The sequence below is a fragment of the Schistocerca americana genome, chromosome 7 (assembly GCF_021461395.2).
Source record: "Schistocerca americana isolate TAMUIC-IGC-003095 chromosome 7, iqSchAmer2.1, whole genome shotgun sequence".
Taxonomy (NCBI): domain Eukaryota; kingdom Metazoa; phylum Arthropoda; class Insecta; order Orthoptera; family Acrididae; genus Schistocerca; species Schistocerca americana.
Window position 1 is genome coordinate 486,926,432 of NC_060125.1, and position 19,449 is coordinate 486,945,880.

The 19,449-nt window shown below is 39.3% G+C and overlaps 1 protein-coding gene across 1 annotated transcript in view; it reads right to left on the minus strand.

Moving 5' to 3' along the window:
* Window positions 1–17,292, minus strand: part of LOC124622167 (single-stranded DNA-binding protein, mitochondrial) — a 31,377-nt gene extending 14,085 nt beyond the window's left edge. Inside the window, exons 1-2 of the mRNA XM_047147811.1 lie at window positions 17,151–17,292; window positions 16,980–17,073 (exon numbers count right to left, since the gene is read on the minus strand). Of these exons, the coding sequence (XP_047003767.1) occupies window positions 16,980–17,073; window positions 17,151–17,261 (205 nt within the window). The 5' untranslated portion in view covers window positions 17,262–17,292. The remainder of the gene's footprint in view (window positions 1–16,979; window positions 17,074–17,150) is intronic.
* Between the last annotated feature and the right edge of the window lie 2,157 nt (window positions 17,293–19,449).

A 19,449-nucleotide genomic window follows, 5' to 3' on the forward strand; every position in this document is an offset into this window, starting at 1 on the left:
TTCATACATCTGACTGTGGGGTAATGCGGAACACGAGTTTGGTTTGTGAAGACTATTTTGTGTCCATGTGCGGGGGAGGGTGTGGGAGGGGAGGCTGTGAGTGAGGGCAGGTTATCCTCCCTGGGTACACCCTTGCCTGAAGGGGTACACTGTGACTCAACTGTCCCATCACGCACAGTGTCCACATCGTACAGGCAGACAGTAATGCAGTAACATGGGAGTGAATTGTTGGAGCTAAGAAACAATGAATTGCTGATGAGGAAATCAGTGGCTTGGTTGTTCTGTTCCCCAAAATGTGTGTGAGATACCCACATAAACATCCCCAATTAAACTGTTGAAGGCCGCTGTTGTTCCAAGTACTGCCACAGCTTCCCCAAGATGGGAGAAGACGCCAACCAAATATTGTATGAAGGCGCAGCCTATAGCAAAACTGTTTCCAGCAGTATCACCTATCAAGAATCCTTGAAGTCAAAAAAGGAGGAGAAATAAGCTGTTGACCATTCTAGAAAATGACGTTGCCATTGGTGACACAGCAATAATCTGTTTGGTCTTTTGGTGCATTTTAGACAAGGATCAAAGCAGTCTTGGACCACATTTAATTTAATTATTTATTTATGAATCATCTTACAATGATACAGGATTTGTCATTGTAATACAATGAAAATAAATAGCTCAAACATACTAATATGGCAGTAAAGTGCTATGACATCCAGATTTAATAAAATGATAAGTATTATTCATCAGTTGACTTTGAGGATGGAGGGGGGGAGGGGGGGGGGGCAGGTGGAGGCAATTGAAACAGCATTACAATGTAAGATTACGGTATAGAGCCAAATTCTGCACCTCTGATAGTGGATAATTCAGAGTTCATACGATGATAGGAGCATTAAACACTTGAAGGTTAGTTGAACTGAAGTCGTGACAGCCCCTCTACATAGCAGATCATCTGTGGAGGGAAGCTGCATCATTGTTGACTTGATACTGCCTATGAAATACCAGTGAGTGCGCATGTTATTTCTTTAAATGGTGTTGTGAGACTCCAGCATTAATATTACAGATACCAATGATTTAGAGCTTCTGCCAGAAATAATCTTAATTGGGTTCCACATTTTCAGGAAACACCTGGGCAGCTCCTCCACAGATGGTCTGCACTTTTTTGAGCTGATGCAGTGCTACTGCGCTTTTGTATAGATGTCACTTCAAAATAATCACTAGAGTGTCACTAGCTACTAAGTTTCGATGGGACATCAAAGAATAATGAGTAGCCAACAGTGAAGACACTAGACAGGCAATAAAGAAAGATCAACTGTGAACTTTTAGCATTCCCTCCAAAGTATTTGAGGAAATTACAAAAATAAACCTAAATCACCACTGTCAGATGGAAATTTAAACCACACTCCTCTAAAGTGTGGGTCCAGTGTCTTAGCCACTGTGTCTCTCGCTTCATCTGGTACATAAGTCTCAGTGATATGGTAACGACAGCCAACATATTACAGATGCTGTTTTTGTATTCAAACACAGCTCAACTTGATGGATGCTGTTTTTGTATTCAAACAGCTCAACTTGATGGATGCTGTTTTTGTATTCAAACAGCTCAACTTGATGGCAGTTTATTGGTGGGTGATTTGGGCAGAGGGGCCAAACGGCAAGGTCATCAAACCCATCAGATTAGGGAAGGAAGTCTGTCGTGCCGTTTCAATGAAACCATCCCAACATTTGCCTGAAGCAATTTTGGGAAATCGCAGAAAACCTAAATCAGGATGGCCAGATTTTCATCCACTTCCTATCCAACAGTATCAACAAGGAGAAGAGTAGTGAAAAATATTAATCATGTAGAACCATTATATGAGACTAGCTTGGTGCTTAACATGTGCTGCTCTAAAATGCACATACTACCTGGCGAAGCAAACTGAAGACCCATCAGGTTGGCAGTACCATTGTGTTTAAACCTGAGAAACTGGGTAAATAGGCAGTAATAGCATACACATCAGTATTGTTACAAATTGGGCACTGCCACACACTACACATCTACACGCTATGTCACGTCCCGCATAGCACAAAGATTCAATGTAGATCAGAACTTAGGTTTGACAACACTCCTAGGACACTATCAATTTTCCAGCATTTATTCACTGTTGTTATATGCATGAATCCAATTATAATCTAAATAGTCCGCTAGCTGCTTCAATTCTGGCACTTTTTTTTATGAAACAATATCACCTCGTTTATTTTTATTATTCTCCTTTTAGAAATCTCTGCTTGATAAAACATTTATGTATATCATCAACGGAATATGTACTGCATTAACTTCACTGTTTCTTCTCTGGGGTAGACACTGCATTTCCACTCATCTCAGTATCATCACTGTTCTGCTGCAATTTGCACAGCGCATACTTACTCAGTTTTAATATTCTGGTTACACATTCCATCAGCTTTTCCTTTACAATTGTAATTTCTTTCTTCTCCTCACTATCAATATACTTAATGATGTTAACAGCAAGCACACACTGCTCCCAAAGACACTTTCCAAGCTTCCCCATGGCAGCAATGCACACCACTCTGGACTGGAATTTGGCTCACTTAGTCATGTGCTCAAGTCATTTCTACTACCTGCAGACCTATGGTTTGGTTTTTTGGGTAATACATTCTGCAATTGATGTGACCCACCAACTCAGTCATTTGGGCAGACTGCTAATGCGCTTCAAAGCACAGTAAGCAAGTTCTGAAGTCCAAAAATTACAAAAGGTCGGGTAGATGATTAATATATCCTTTGATTTGTTCATATGTCACTAAGTTCATTTAGTAGTTGGAAAAAGCTTCATATACTCCCCTTGGATGAGGCACCTAATACACAAGAAACTCGAGAAATTGTAGAAAATACACACAAGCGAGGATGGGTATATATGATTTACAAATACGGCTATCCCACAGTTACTCCTATTGTCTCTGATGCCATCCTTGCAATGATGATTTACATGGGTCAACCACATGGTGTGGTACCACCCCATCTCCTTTGACACACGATATAACTGTGTTACGTTGTGCGACATTATTGGCATCTTTGAAATGGATTGTTTTTGCAGAGAGCATGTTGGAGTAAGTGTTGGTGCACTCTAGCATGTAATGTTTATGTTTCTAAATTGTTTGTGAGTGATGTTAATGTGGCGTTATACTTAGTGCTGTGTGGTACTCGGTGTTTTGGGAATTTGTATTTTTTGGCTTGTCAATGACTTCTTTCAATGTTGTTAGTTATTAGCCAACGTTTTTTTTTTTTCTTCAGTTTTGGAATTGTTGGTTTATTGTATTGTTAATGGTTAGAAATTTAATTTTGTTTGTATGTTGTTTTATGCTAGGTGTGGATCCTAAGACTAAAATTATTAGTTGTTCATTAGTTGCTGCTATGGGTGAGGACATCGCTGCTAGGATTAAATTTTTCTAGTTATATGGTCTCTTGGCAGCGTCTGTAAGGTGTCAGCAGTCCAAGGAATTTGTGAAATTAACCACACTGTTTCTTAAACCAGGGACGAGTACACGTAGAGTACGGGAGTTGCAGTATTTGGAGGGTATTAGGAAGGGTTTCTGGTTTGAGATCTCTATTATGGTTGTAAAAGACACTGTTTGGCTAACTTTTTATTGGTGTTATCATTTGTCAATTCAGTTTTGTTTCCCTGACATGTCTAGTTTAGATTGGTTTTCTTTTTGTCATGAGGTTTAGTGGGTTTCTGGGGCGTGCAGGGGTAGTTGTTGAAATTGACGAGTCTGCATTTGGGAAGTATGGAAGAGGCAGTGGTGCTGTGGATACCTGGGTGTGGGGGCTGTTGTTCCAGGTGCTGAGTTTTGATGAGGCTTTTTAAAGATTATGCAACAGGGGCTTACACCCATACTACAGAGGATGTATTGAGAGGCTGTGAAGTTTTTTACAGGGAGAACAAAACGGTGCTCTTCTACCCTACAGTCTCATCTTGATGGGTATTTTTAGAGGAAGAGTTGGACTGATATTTATTGTCTTGTCCAAAGGTTGTTAGTTACATTTGTGGACGGGGGAGAATTGTCTAACATCTTTCAGAGTATTGCGTTAGGAAAGTGGTTTTTTGTGGTGGTGCAGAAAATTAGGCTTGTGTTAGCGCGTTTTGTTTGTGTTGGATTTTATTTATTTTCCAAAGTTGTGAATGATATTCATATTTTTTTGTATAGGTATTGTGTTGGGGAAGGGAATTAGCTGGTTATTTTAGATTTTTAAGTGTATACACGTGTACGTGCGTGTGCACGTGTTTTTCTTTTTCTTTTTTTTTTGGATCAACCTATACAATCTGTGTGCTGACTTTGGCGATAAGAAAATTGTTATGGTTTTTTGTTCGATTGTACGAAATGTAATGTGTTTGTTAACATACATAATTTTCTTTGAGGTGTGCATATCTAAATTGATGTTGAAGCAGGTTTTTCATGATTTTATAGTTTGGCTTGGTAGCTGAAATTCATATTTAATAGTTTATGGTGTTGAGAATCATGAAGCATGTTGTGGTTATTTTCATCTTGTTATGTTTCAAGAATAGTCAGTTCTGCTAGTTGTGGTTTGTTGGTATTGTGTGCTTTGTTTCGAGCTGTTTAGTTCAAGTGAAAGTATTGGTACTGGGTTTTTGGAGTTATGTGTGGATTTGTGGTTTCGTGGACTCTGAGCTATATATATTATAGAGGGAAACATTCCACGTGGGAAAAATATATCTAAAAACAAAGATGCTGTAACTTACCAAACGAAAGCGTTGGTATGTTGATAGGAGACGATAAAAAACACACACACAAATTTCAAGCTCTCGCAACCCATGGTTGCTTCATCAGGAAAAAGGGAAGGAGAGGGAAAGACAAAAGGATGTGGGTTTTAAGGGAGAGGGTAAGGAGTCATCCCAATACTGGGAGCGGAAAGACTTACCTTAGGGGGAAAAGGGACAGGTATACACTAGCACGCGCGCATGCGACCCCCCCCCCCCCTCCCACACACATCCATCGGCACATTTCTCAGGTTTTTTGTTAATTACAGTTTAGTCGATTGCTGAGGTCTTTTTTCGTAGATTTCTGCATTAGTATTTGTCTTGTTATTTCTTTATTATTAGGATTGTCATATTTTTAGTTTGTCCCCAAAACAAAGCCCCCTAATGCCTCTACTTATCCCATTAGTTTCACATTATCTCTACAATTAAATAGTTGTCATATTTTTCATGTGTTTTCTTGTATGTAATGTGTGATGTCACTGTCTACACTTTAAACAGTGGTATCCAAAACCCAACAATCAAAAACACATTGAACAGTAGTAGTTGGGTTGGGTTGTTTGGGGATGGAGACCAGACAGCGAGGTCATAGGTCTCATCAGATTAGGGAAGGATGGGGAAGGATGTCGGCCGTGCCCTTTCAAAGGAACCATCCCGGCATTTGTCTGGAGCGATTTAGGGAAATCAAGGAAAACCTAAATCAGGATGGCCGGACGCGGGATTGAAACAGTAGTGGTAAAGTGGCCTCACAGAAAATAGTATTGACCCACAACCAACTACATAGCTTACAGACAGAAAACCAATAAACATAACTTCTTACACAAGAACTCAACAGGAAGGAATTTGCAACTAAAAGAACATTGACACAAGGATGAAAACATGCGCAAAGTGAAACACGGACGAAGTTTTGGGAAGATAAAAAAAAAAAGAAAGCCAGGTTCCATGTGCTTCTTAGAGGGCAAAATGCATATATAGTGGAATCTGCCATGTTGATGACATCATGGGTGAAAACTGACGTGTGGTACTGTAGTCTTTGGTAGGGTGGTCATTGGGATTCAAATGCATACACTAGACTCTTGCTAATCTGGCCAATCCTGGTACATATGGGTGCTGGATTAGCAGAAGTGCCGGATTATTGAGAGTCTTAAATCTATTTTATTAATTTATTTTGAAAACATAGGGGATATAGTACTGTACCTTATTAAACCAAAGGATACAATTTTAAAACAGAGGATATACTTTATTACATCCAAAAATACATTAATTTCCAAAGAAAACTTAGTCATTGACTGTATACTGTACATAATAATACAGTTGTATTACTCACTATGAAACATGTCCTAATTTTTAACTGTCACAATGATGATACGCGATGGTGGCATGCTCTATCACGCAACTGCTTTACAACCATTACAAGGGTACTGCATGTATCTGGTTGTCGCATAATGTATTCCAGGAGGAACTCGGTAGCTTCAGCACCAGCAGTGTGAGAAATCTTCTTGCTCTCTCCTCCTGTGTCCTCTTCTCCATCACTTTCATCATTACTTTCTTGCACACTTTTGATTATTTCTTTATCTGTCAAAGTGTGGTCCGTGTTACAGTTTTCCTCATTCAGCCACTTAGTATCATATCATCATCAATTTCTTCTCCTCCTGGAAGGTTGTGGAACATTTCAATGTACAAAGTAATTGATAATTCTGAACTGACTGGCTCATCGCTGTCACTCACTACTGGATCCAACTCGGCATTAATGGATGGCCACAGTTTTCTACAGCTCTTTATTATGGTAGCACTCTCCACTTAATCCCATGTTTCAGCTGCTTGGAAAACAATATCATGTATGTTAATTGCTTTCCACACCTTCAGCATAGTCTCGATAGTCATTTTCACTTACGTTCAGCAAGGAGACGAGAAGTAAATGTTGATAATGACATTTAATTGATTCTCAAATTCCCTGGTCCGTGGGCTGAATTAGGGCTATCACACTGTGTGGGAGAAAGAGTGCTTGTATACCATCGGACTCTAGAGAAACATCTGAAGGATGACTGGGAGCATTGTCAATTATAAGGATAGCTTTCAGTGGAAGCTTTTTCTTCTTTAGCTCTTTTCTCACTGCTGGTACAAACGTTTCATGCAACCACCGAGAGAATATCTGTCTGTCCATCCACACTTTCTTCTGAGCACAATACTGTATTGGTAGAGTACAGTCAGTGTGTCGAAAATAACATGGATGTCGGGATTTTCCAATAACCATAAGCAGTAGTTTATGACTCCCATTTGCATTACAACATGCCATTAATGTTATGTGCTGTTTCTGTTGCTTATAACCACAAGCTTCCTTCTCGTTCTTGGCAGCCAATGTTTTTGAAGTAAGCATCTTGTAAAAGAGTCCTGTTTCATCAGAATTGTACAAGGCATCAGCAGTTAAATCTTCTTCCTCTATTATCTTCCGTATCTTGCTTACAAATACATCAGCTTCCCTATTGTTAGCTGAGCGACTCTCTCTAGTGATTGTCAGCTGGCAAATGACATGTCGTTTTTTCCAGTTTGATAGCCAACTTTCGCTTGCTGCAAACAAGTTACTACCGCCAAGTTGTTTGTTAAATGCAGCTGCTTTTTCATTTATAATCAGGCCACTGTCTGGAATTCCTTTACTGCGTTGTTGTATGAACCATCTATAAACAGCTATGTCCAATTCTTCATTCTCACTCTTTCGCATAACCTTCCATTTTCCCAACTCACTATCCATTCGTGTTGAGTACTGTCTAATATCATCATCTTTCTTTTTGATGTCATACATTGCTTGAGGTCTAGTGTAACATGTTTCCTTTTAGAAGACATGATTCCAAACTGTAAAGAAAGCTACAATTTCAAATACACTATATGAAGCATTGTTTACTTACGCGTTGTTACGCACAATAGTTCATTGTTAATGTATTTTTGGATGTGCACTGGATTAATGAGAGCTGTATTAGTGAGAGTCTAGTGTAGGTGCATTTTCAACAGCTAACAGATTCAGTTGTGCACACATTTAAGTATGTTTACCTGTACACGGGCACCTTAAATGGAAGTTTCTTATACTTTATGTACAGTTTTTTCCACTGCGTGTTTGCCTTTTGTAGGTGCGGTGGAGAAATACAGCTCACAATGCAGGCTTTAAGAAATCTGTTGGCATGGAGAGATGGACTGCTTTATATGGTGCAATTTTGTAAGTGAACTTGCCTGCCTCTCTGTCAAGGTGTATTTTCAACAGTTTATGCAAACAACATTAACAGAAAGATGATGATTGAGGGGATTTCGAGATTGCAGTTGGTCGTCAAACTTCACTCCACAATATTTCAACTGGACACCTTCACACGAGCCATCGAAGACTGACAAAGATGTCTCCACACCGCCTTATATAGTGTGCTGATAGTATTGCCACACATGCATCAGTCATGGTGGCAGAAGGCCCACACCACCCGGCAGCAGCGCCATCACTGGTGGAACTGCAAGGATCAGCTGTCTTTAGCATTGCCACTCGAGCAGTCATCCAAGTATTCTGGCGTCTTTCGAGAAGACAGGGTTCCATGCATTATCCAACTGGTAGCCACTGTCACGATTCATTAGATTTTCTGCGCTGCATATTTCAATGGACTCTCTTATAATTGAGTCCCAAAAAGATATTACTGTGGCCAAAACTAGTGTCTTGTCATACTCCATTGAATGTTCCTTGGAGATACAATGTTCACGATTGCAGACTTGCTGAAGACGAGTGCAACCTTTACATTCAGTGTGACATTGTTCCACTGTGCGTATTGTTTGTCCTATATAGGACATACCACACTGGTAAGGTATTTTGTAAATTCTTACCTTCCACAATAACAAGTTATCCATCACTTTTCCCTGCAGGTCCAAAATCTTAGATTGGTGTGTGGAAAAGTACTTTCACTTGGAAATTACTACAGATCCTTGCTATTTTGAAGGAAATAGTTCCAACAAAGGAAAGAAAAGCTAGGGACTTTGCTGGTGTGAGGACTGTATTCTCTGAATGTCTCTCCCCTCAGTGTATGAGCTTTACTCCTTTACAAAATAATGTGGCACTGAAACTTCATGGCAGATAACAACTGCATACCGGACCGGGACTTGAACCCATAATCTTCCTTTCCCAGGTAAGTGCTCTACAGCTGAGCTACTCAAGTATGACTCACGCCCTGTCCTCACAGCTTTACTTACCTCATCTACTACCTTCCAAACTTTCCTGAGGTCCCCCTCAAAACTTGCAGGACTAGCACTCCTGTAAGAAAGAATATTGTGGAGACACAGCTTATCCACAGCTTGGGAGACATTTTCCGAACGAATTTTTCACGCTGCAGTGGAGTGTACACTGATATGAAACTTCCTGGAAGATTAAAACTATAAGCTGGACTGGGACTCAAACATGTGATCTTTGCCTTATCTGGGTAAGTGCTCTTCTGGCTAAGCTACCCAAGCATGACTCATAGTCCATCCTTGCAGCCTTACTCCCACCAGCACTTCATCTCTCTTCTTCCAGGAGTGCCAGTCCTCCAAGTTTTACAGGAAACCTTCAGTGAAGTTTGGGAGGTAGAAGATAAGGGACTGGCGGAAGCGGAGCTGTGAGGACAGGTAATGAATCGTACCTTGATAGGTCAGTCAGTAGAGCCCAGGTTTGGGCCTCGATCCAGTGTACAGTTTTAATCTGCCAGAAAGTTTCATATCAGCTCACACTCTGCTGCAGAGTGAAATATTCATTCTGAAAATGTGACACTTTCACACTAAATTAGGTGTTTGGAAGAACATTTCATGCAAACTTTTGGGGAATAATATTTTATCCTCATTTACTAACATGGCAAGACTACAATGTTGCATTTGGGAAGACATCCACAATTTGATAGGACTAGATCTAACGAAGACTAACATTCCATTAATTTATTCTGGAAATACTGCTGTGTTTAAAAATCAATGAAAAAGCTGTTGTTCCCTACACACATTCCTCCCATCAGTGAACAAACCCTTCTTAAACTCTCAGTTCCAGAAAACAATATCTTTGCCTGGAAAACTTAAACCATGTTTTACAACTCTGCCATAATCTGACATCAGTATAAGTGTTTCATTTGAAAACAAGATCATTTATTGGAAAGCAACACATGGTGCTTGGTACTGCTTCAGTTGGAAACAATGCATACTACTCTGCTGAATGAAGAGTATTCTCATTTTTACTTCCCAACACCATGCGATTTATGAAATAACACAAATTCACCCAGCAGAAGATCTCATTAGTAGATATAAATCATTTAGGAGTATAGAAGACCACTACTGGTGCACATATTGTGACCAAAATCAGACAAAACTGGGAAAGACTCGAGAACCCATGGAGACTGGCCATAACATCAATAATCAGCCACCAAAGAGTAACAGGTAGACAACAAGAGAGAAAGTCAGACAGTGCAGATGGCACAGCAGAATAACAAGTCCAGTGAGCAAACCAAGGTCATAAACCAAGACAATGATGCGTAGTGAAAGCAATACTGCACAGAAATCAGAGTTGACTGTCAAGTTCCTGCTCCGTTGGCTTTAAAGGGAAGCTGTGACCGTCAACAGGCTTTCACATCATGTGTGTCTCTGTGGCGGGTGCTCATGGTGGAAACAGCAGCACCAGCAGATGCAGCTTAGCGGCTGTCATTGATTCCAAATCATCCAACAACCTTCAAATATGCCGTGTCAGGATACCAGATCCCCCTGAAAAGGGCTTGTAGAGCAGGAAACACCCTAGCTGAGGCTGGGGAGGGCAAACAGGTGGCACAGGGCGAGGTCCAGGAAAATACTGGGGGACCCCCCAACATGCTGAGAGACTGGCTGACTGGCCCAGAGCGTCAACAGTGAGCCACCAGGAAGCAACAGGTGGACAACAAAAGAGAAAGACAGACAACGAACATTGCATGACATAATAACAAGTCCAGCAGGCAAATCCAGGTCGAATATTAAGGCATAGTGAATTCAGAACAAAGACAAAGATGTGTAGTGAGATCAATATTGCAGTGCAGAGAAATCATAACTGACTGCTGAGCCACTGCTCTACCGGCTTTTAAAGGGAAGATGCAAACATCAATAGGTCGGCACAGTGGCCACACTCTGCAGTGGTACTAGCAGTGCCAGCAGCCACAGCGGTGCGGCTAGCGCCTGTCATTGATTTCCATACTAATGTGCAAGCCTTCAAACACACTGGGCTGGGATACCAGCCTCATGCATGGTGCTGGATGGATGCTCATCATCAGGATTGAAGTTTGGGAGGTGGCTTGGGATGGGGTAGGGGTTTAGACATTTTGGTTTACAATTCCGTGCATCCTGTATTCTATTACTTTCAGCCACTAGACTCCAACAGCATAAATGAATTTGAAATTTGTCAAGCCCAGGAAGTGTTCTTATAGATTTCAACAATTTTCAACAAGATCCTTCAGTAACACCAAACACCTGATCCCTGCAAAGATTAGATTTATACTTACTGCCATTTGCTGTGATTGTCTACCATGGTGTAGTGTTCATGACTGCTGACCAGCAACATTTCTGTCACCAGTCTGGTTCATATCTACGACAGTTATTTATCATTTAACATTTGTGATTCTGGGAATTAACGTACTTATGGAGTATTGTACTTTCTAGAACACACTGTGTATGTATAAACAGGAGAACTTTGGCACAGAGAGGCAGTTCAACTTCATGTGTACCTGCCTCTGCACTCCATAAATGTTCTTTCAGTGAGAACTGTTAGTTACTGTTGATGACCCTTCTCTCGTAATTGGTACCAGATTGTTGATTGTAAATGACAGTTTATTAGAGATGCATTAACGTGACTTCAATAAGGCTTGCAAAAGTCATCATCTCTATTGGCAGAACCCCAGTACAAACAATACCTTCCTAATATGGTCTGTATAGTTGAAATACCAATGAATATAAAATCACTGGTTGGCCAGAAGCACAGAAGCACGTCAAGAATCTACAATTTTTTTGAGACATTGGCTAGCGTGTGCATATCAGTGTGTGTGCACAGAGACATTGGTTGGTTGATTTGGGGGAGGGGACTAAGCAGCAAATCATTGGTCCCATCGGATTAGGGCAGTATGTGGAAGGAAGTTGGCCATGGCCTTTCAAAGGAACCATCCTGGAAATTGCCTAAAGCGATTTAGGGAAATCACGGAAAACCTAAATCAGGATGGCTGGATGCAGATTTGAACCGATGTCCTGGCGAATGCGAGTCAAGTGTGCCAACTACTGTGCCCCCTCCCTCACGGTGCACCTGTGCTCAAGCACATGCAGGCGCGCGTGCGCGCCCACACACACACACTCACACACACACACACACACACACACACACACACACACACACAGAGAGAGAGAGAGAGAGAGAGAGATATGTCTATGTTCCTACATTATAGACAAATGGCATGCTCACAAACCCATAAAGACCTTCAGGATTAGTATAAAAGTAGTCACTACACGTTTTGCTTTTTTTTATAACTACAAAGAAATTGAGCCTTAAGGCTTTATAGAGGCAATTCTTTGGTTGCCTTGGGCAACACTGCTGAAACAGATCTTTTTTAACACATGAGAAAGTGAGTAACATTTTCTTTGTAAAACTTTATACTGGTACATTTTTTGAAATATAATCTGCTTATCATGACACTGGTTTGGGTCGGATGATCAAAAATGTTGTAATACGCATATGAAATGTGTCTAGGTTTTGAGGCATGGCATGCTCACAAACCCATAAAGACCTTCAGGATTAGTATAAAAGTAGTCACTACACGTTGTCCTTTTTTTTATAACTACAAAGAAATTGAGCCTTCAGGCTTTATAGAGGCAATTCTTTGGTTGCCTTGGGCAACTGTTTTATACAGTTAGGCTACTTCAGTACTGATAGAAAAGAAATATGGGGGCAATCTGCAGTGTAATAAACTCTGAAGAAAAATTTCAAAAAGCAAGAATCTCTAGTAAAGCATTCATTTCAATAACTGGTTTCGGTAAGACTATGTTATGACCTTTGGATCTACAACGGATGGAACCAAATTGGCAGTGTAATAGGCTTACATGTTGAGTACAATAATGTACAAAGTTAAATGTCCATAAACTTAGAAAAGTAACAGCTCAGCAAATTCACATTATCTCCTCTGTCTGTGCTATGTACCGTGTCACATCAAGAATAAGCACATGAAGATCAAGAAAGATCGTTGGATATCAACATGTCAAATTTAAAGTAAATAAAGAATAGTGTACTGTGACAAGAAGGTGAGCATTGGGTTGAAAGGGAAAGTGTACAAGTCGGTGGTAAGGCCTGCTATGACATACGGGGCAGACAAATGGCCAATCCCAGCAGCCCAGGAAAGGAAGATGGAAGTGGCAGAAACGAGGATGCTGAGGTAGATGTGTGGGGTAACAATGAAGGACAGGATTAGAAATGAATTTGTTAGAGTAGCTGTAAAAGTGGGACCCATGGGGAAAAAGATACAAGAGAGCAGACTAAGGTGGTATGGACACTAACATAGAAAAGAGGAGAGTATATCGGATACAGAGTTGAAGATATAAAGATTGAAGGAGCGTGAAGGAGAGGAAGATCGAAGATGAGGTGGAAGGATAAGATATCCGGGGACCTAAGGGAGAAAGGATGGAAGAAGGAAGAGGCAATGCATAGAATACTATGGAGGAGAAGGATCCAGAAGAGCAACGCCGACCCTACGTGATGCGGGACAAGGCGACTATAAAGAAGAAAGAAAGAATAGTGTACTGCATATAAGTGCTCATGCTCACATAATAAAAGAAACAAGCATTGAACTATTTCTTGAATTCGGAAATCCTTTAACATTCCGAAACATTGACTTGTGGGAAATTTTAGGTGGCAATTATAATCTTATTAGTGCCAATGGTAAAGTTAGTTAGTTGGTTGCGTTTTCCATTGATCAATCGCACGGTATGGTAACCGTTATGATGTGGAACGTGTCAAGTGCACAAGCATATGAAACTATATATATATATATAAGACAAACATTCCACTTGGGAAAAATATATATTAAAAAAGATGCTGTGACTTACCAAATGGGAAAGTGCTGATTAATATTTCTATTATTTACCCCATTCCCTTAAATGGCACAAAATGCATATACTATATTTATAGATTTATTTATTCCTAGTCAAGAATTCATCTATGGTATAGAAGCAGTTGTCAAGGAGATGTGATTTCCAACTTATTTTTGAAGCTACTACTGCTGTCTGTCAGACATTTTATTTCATCTGGTAGTTTGTCGAAAAATTTTTATAGCAGGATATTTTACCCCTTTCTGTGCCAAAGGTAGGTTGAGTAAAGGATAGTGAAAGTCTTTCTTTTTTCTGGTATTATAATCATGAATGCCACTGTTGTTTTTAAACTGAACCATGTTGTTGACAATAAATTTCATTAGTGAGTAAATGTACTGTGAGGCTGTTGTAAGAATTCCCAATCTTTTAAAAAGATGCTTACAAGATATGCGACTATGAACCCCACACATTATTCTAACCACCTTCTTTTGAGTAGTAAATACTTTTTGTCTAAATGTTGAGCTATCCCAAATTATTATTCCATATGACATCAGAGAGTGAAAGTATGCAAAGTATGTTAGTGTACTAATTTCTATATCCTCAAAATTGGCAATTATTCTGATTGCAAAAGTTGCTAAACCTAGTCGGTTTACAAGATCCAAAATATGAATTGTCCAATTAACATTCTCATCTATATGTACACCCAAAAACTTAGTATGCTCTACCCTGTCTACTGACTTCTGTTGATGTGTTATATTTATTGAAGGAACTGTACTTTTTGCAGCAGAAAATTGGATGTACTGCTTTTTTTTCAAAATTTAGGCAGAAAAACAACTAATGACTTTCCCAAAGACCTTATTTGTATCATTTTCAATTGGAGTTCCTTTTACTGGATTAATAATGATGCTTGTATCATCAGCAAACAGTGTCAGTTCAGTTTCCTGTTTCAGATAGGAAGGGAGGCCGTTCACTTGTATCAAGAACAGTAGGGGACCCATGATTGACCCTGTGGAACACCTAATTAATTTCATCCCAGTTAGATGAAGTGGCAAAGTTATTTAAATCATTTGACCCATATAAGGAAACTTTTTGCTTCCTTTTCTGTAGGTATGACTTAAACCGCTCATATGCTATTCCATTTATATCATAGAATCGTAATATCTATAACATAATGTCATGGCTCACACAATCAAATGCTCTGGGCAAGTCACAGAAAATTCCTATTGGTGACATTTTACTATTTAAAGACTATTATATGGACAGTGAAATTGTATATTGCTGTCTCAGTGGAACAGTATTTTTGAAATATGAACAGTTACTTACTAAGTATCCCATTACTGTAGAGATGCCAAAGCACTCTTGAGTACATTACTTTCTTGAAGATTTCTGAAAATGCTATAAGCAAGGATACTGCCCGATAATTATTGACATCTGTGGTGTCCCCCTTTTTGTAGAGAGGCCTAACAATGGCATATTTTACCCTGTCTGGGAAAATACCTTGAGTTAGTGATGCATTACATATGTGACTCAGAACATCAGCTGTAATTGCTCCACATTGTTTTAATATCTTATTAGAGATGTCATCTACTCCAACGGAACATTTATTTTTCAAAGATTTAATAATTTTACTTATTTCACAAGAGGTTGTTCGATGAAAGTTAATCTGACTAAAATTTTTCAAAACAGGCTCTTCCATGTACTGCCTGGCTTTTTCTTTTGAACTGTTCTCACAAATTTTTTCTCCTACACTTAAGAAATGGTTGTTAAATACAATAGCCACTTGTGTACTGTTGGTTAGGATGGTCTCATTCTCTTTAATAGTAACACTACCTACCCCAGTCGTTACTTTTCCTGTCTCCCTCCTAACAAAATTGCATATTGATTGTGTTTTCATTGGCGGAGTTGTTAATTTCTTCTCGGACATACACATTTCTTGACTTCCTTACAACGTTTCTCAGTATGTTAGAATAATTTTTATAGTGTAAAACTACTTCTGGAGCTTTACTAGTTCTTGCTGTCTGATACAGCTTTCTTTTCCTTTCTGAAGACACTTTAATATCTGTAGTAATCCAAGGTTTATTTAGGAAATAATGTTCAAAAAGGGATATAAATTTATCAAGAAATATGTTGCGTTTATAATTAGCATTTGGCTTATATATATATATATATATATATATATATATATATATATATATATATAAAAACAAATATGATGTGACTTACCAAATGAAAGTGTTGGCAGGTCGACAGACACACAAACAAACACACAAAATTCAAGCTTTCGCAACAAACTGTTGCCTCATCAGGAAAGAGGGAAGGAGAGGGAAAGACGAAAGGATGTGGGTTTTAAGGGAGAGGGTAAGGAGTCATTCCAATCCCGGGAGCGGAAAGACTTACCTTAAGGGGGATATATATCTCCGCACATACACAAGCAGACTATCCATGCCCACAGTTACATCGTGTTCAGACAGAGTGTATCAATCTCATCCTTATTTTTGAGATCATCTAAACACATTAACAGCTCATCTACTTTATTTTTTATTCCCCTGATATTTTGATGAAGTAAGTTGATACTGCCCTTAGCTTTACCCCTTTTTAATGTAGATGGCGTTTCTTTTGTTCTATTTATCTTGATTGTCATCTGTCTGGACTTCACCAACTGTATAATAGAGTGAATACACAACAGTCTTAATTCATGTATCGTAATCTCCATTTGTAAATTATAAGCTATTTACTGTCTTCAATCCACAAAGTAAAAACTGTCTCAACTGGGGTAACGAACGTAATTATGTTTAGAGGGGAAAAAGTACCTGCAACTGCTCACAAGTGTAGCTGATAACTGAACATTTAATTCCCTCAGTTTCGATGTGTCACTTCATATGTCTTCTCCATTTGTCTATGAAGCTCGCTAAACTTAATTATATGATCAGTGAACTGATGTAACTGTTAACCATGAATTCATTACGAAATCAGAATTTGTTCTGCTTGTCAACTGTCTTCACGAGAAGTAAAATGGATCCAGTGCCTATCCCTAGGAATACCCGCGAAGAATACGCACGCCTACAAGTTCTTGCTGTAGATCAAATACGCTACCTGCTCGACCACATACAGTACATGAAACAAAAGAGGCACAGTAGTTCTTATACTCACTTTTCTCGATGTTCGATGTTTCAAGTTTCTCGGCGAACTGTCTGTTACATCGTAAAATCGAGGAGTACAGCTGCTGACTCAGGAGCCCTGAAAACTGCCATGCGGCCGCATAATTCGTCAGACGACTGCTAAAATAAAGAGCGCTGTAGATGCTGATGGCGTAAAAATTACCTTTCTGCAAAACATGATAAAGTCGCTTCCAACAAATAAACTATTATTTTCGTCTCCTTCTACTCTCCCTCCTAATATTTTGAAAACACACCCACGTCCCAAAGTTAACATCTGCAAAGTGCTTTCAGTTCAAGATTTATTTTTTCGATCGAACAAGTATAATCGACATGGCCGAATTTAAGAACAAAATTTAAAATGGGAGGACACAATTGTATCAATCAGTCCTTGTTCAGTATTTTAAAAAGATACCAAGTACGATATTTCAACTAGGCACCTGCCAGAAATTGATGTGAACTCTTGAAAACTGTCTCAACGGCACCTGAAGATGTCTGGCAAGCGCGTAGGTGCGACTGGCTCTAATCCCAAACCAAGAGGGAAAATTTCCAAGATTTGTAAAACTGAACACAATCACGCCCTTTGATCCACGGGCTCTGACACAATTCGGTTTGCTAGGTATCAAGCGTTCATTTGCGAATGATATGTTAACATTTCATAAAAAGAAGCTTTCCATCTTGTGGAGTTCCAGCATGTACAGCTTACTTAGCCATGTCGTCTACTTTCTAATTTACATTAAATCCACAATGAGCTTTAGTACATATAAATATAATTCGCTTTTGTATCCTTAGCCATTCATAATACATAGGTCAAACTTTCAGTATATGTTGTCAATGTTATCCGAGAATTTAATCCGTGATAGAGCTTGTAGCGGATCCTTGTAGTCTGACAGAATTACAAAGGATGAGTACTTCAGACTCATGCTACTCTATATCGCTTTTAAGACTGTGTTAGTTTCAGCCATATAATTCGACATGTTTGTGGGTAAGTGAAATTTTTGTGAAACTGAAGATTCAATATGGAACATCCTATTTTATTTTCGTCGTCAGTCTTTAAGCCGTCTGTATATATGTGAATTGCTTGTTTTTATGTTCTTTCACTTTTGTTTCCCATGTTTTGTTTATACCTAGAAAGCCAGCCTTTCCATATGTCGTGTGGAATGGGATGTAATCTCTGAGAATGAAGTAGTCATATGAGAAAACAAGCTACTGTCTGTGTGTGTGTGTGTCTTAGCAATTTCGCTGTTCAGAACTGCAAGTTCATTGTATGCTAAAATGAAATTATTTGTTGTTTTGCCCCAATTATTTGGAGGTTTGTGGCAATATCAGAGTATCTGATGTATTGGGCGACGTGTACAGTATAGTTTCTCCACTAGGAACCGCCCCTTGAGAATTTTATTCCTTATATGAAGGTCTGTCTCACGTTCTCCAATCAATAGTGCAGTGGCTGGAATACTTTCCACTGCTCCCAATTAACTGCGTATGCAGCAGAATCGGAACTTCGCTACTTTCTCTAATAGCTACTTTTTAAACAATTGTAGAGTACGCTTATGTAATACAATCTGGATCGAATGAGAGAATGATACAGAAGTAGCAACATAGATAGATGCCCCCCCCCCCTTCCCCTCCCATAAATCATGTAGTAGTGAGAAATGTAATAATATCAAGAATCTGCTCACTAACTTCAAATCTGATGCTGATATGCACCGCCCAGATTGTTTATTGTCCAGCACCATTAATGGGAAATGAATATGTGTCTTCACATTTATAACATTACATGCATGTAGCACAATATTTTAGATAATACTTTGGTATGTCACCATTCTAAATAAATATTACTACTGAAGATTTCACTGGCGCCATCATCATATCACTGCCGAAAAGCCTGTGGCTCAAGTTAGTTATTGATGAGGTGAGTTTGTTTAGCATCCTGTAATATTTTGTGGGTAGTGGGAAATACGTATGCAGTCAGCATACTGAATGATACCAACTGACTAAGTTACAACTCTTCCCATATTGTATTTGTGGACTCCAAATAGGAGTGGGCTGAAAGCAGTTCGATAGGCTATGCTATTGTGCAGTATATGGTGACACTTGAAGTCATTTTCCACTCTGATATATATATATGGTTTGCTCACTGATTAGAGTTGTCATACATTTCACAAATTAATATGGTGCTCCTAACTGTTGTAACTCACCTAGTAGGACGCTTGTCTGTACATTATAGTAGATCGTCAAGATATCCTAGAACAGGGCAGCTGTTCATTTACGATTGCTGAAGCCAGGTGCTATGGAAGAGACTAACATAGACATGTTGTCCATACAAATTGTAGTTCTCTGAAATCCAAATTGAGAGTGAGCTAGTAGGGATAAGCATCCTAGCCATCATTCCAAGAACCTTCTAATCAATTTTTTTCAGTTTTTACTGATGCAAGATGATAATGCCATTGGTTTGTGGGCTGTAA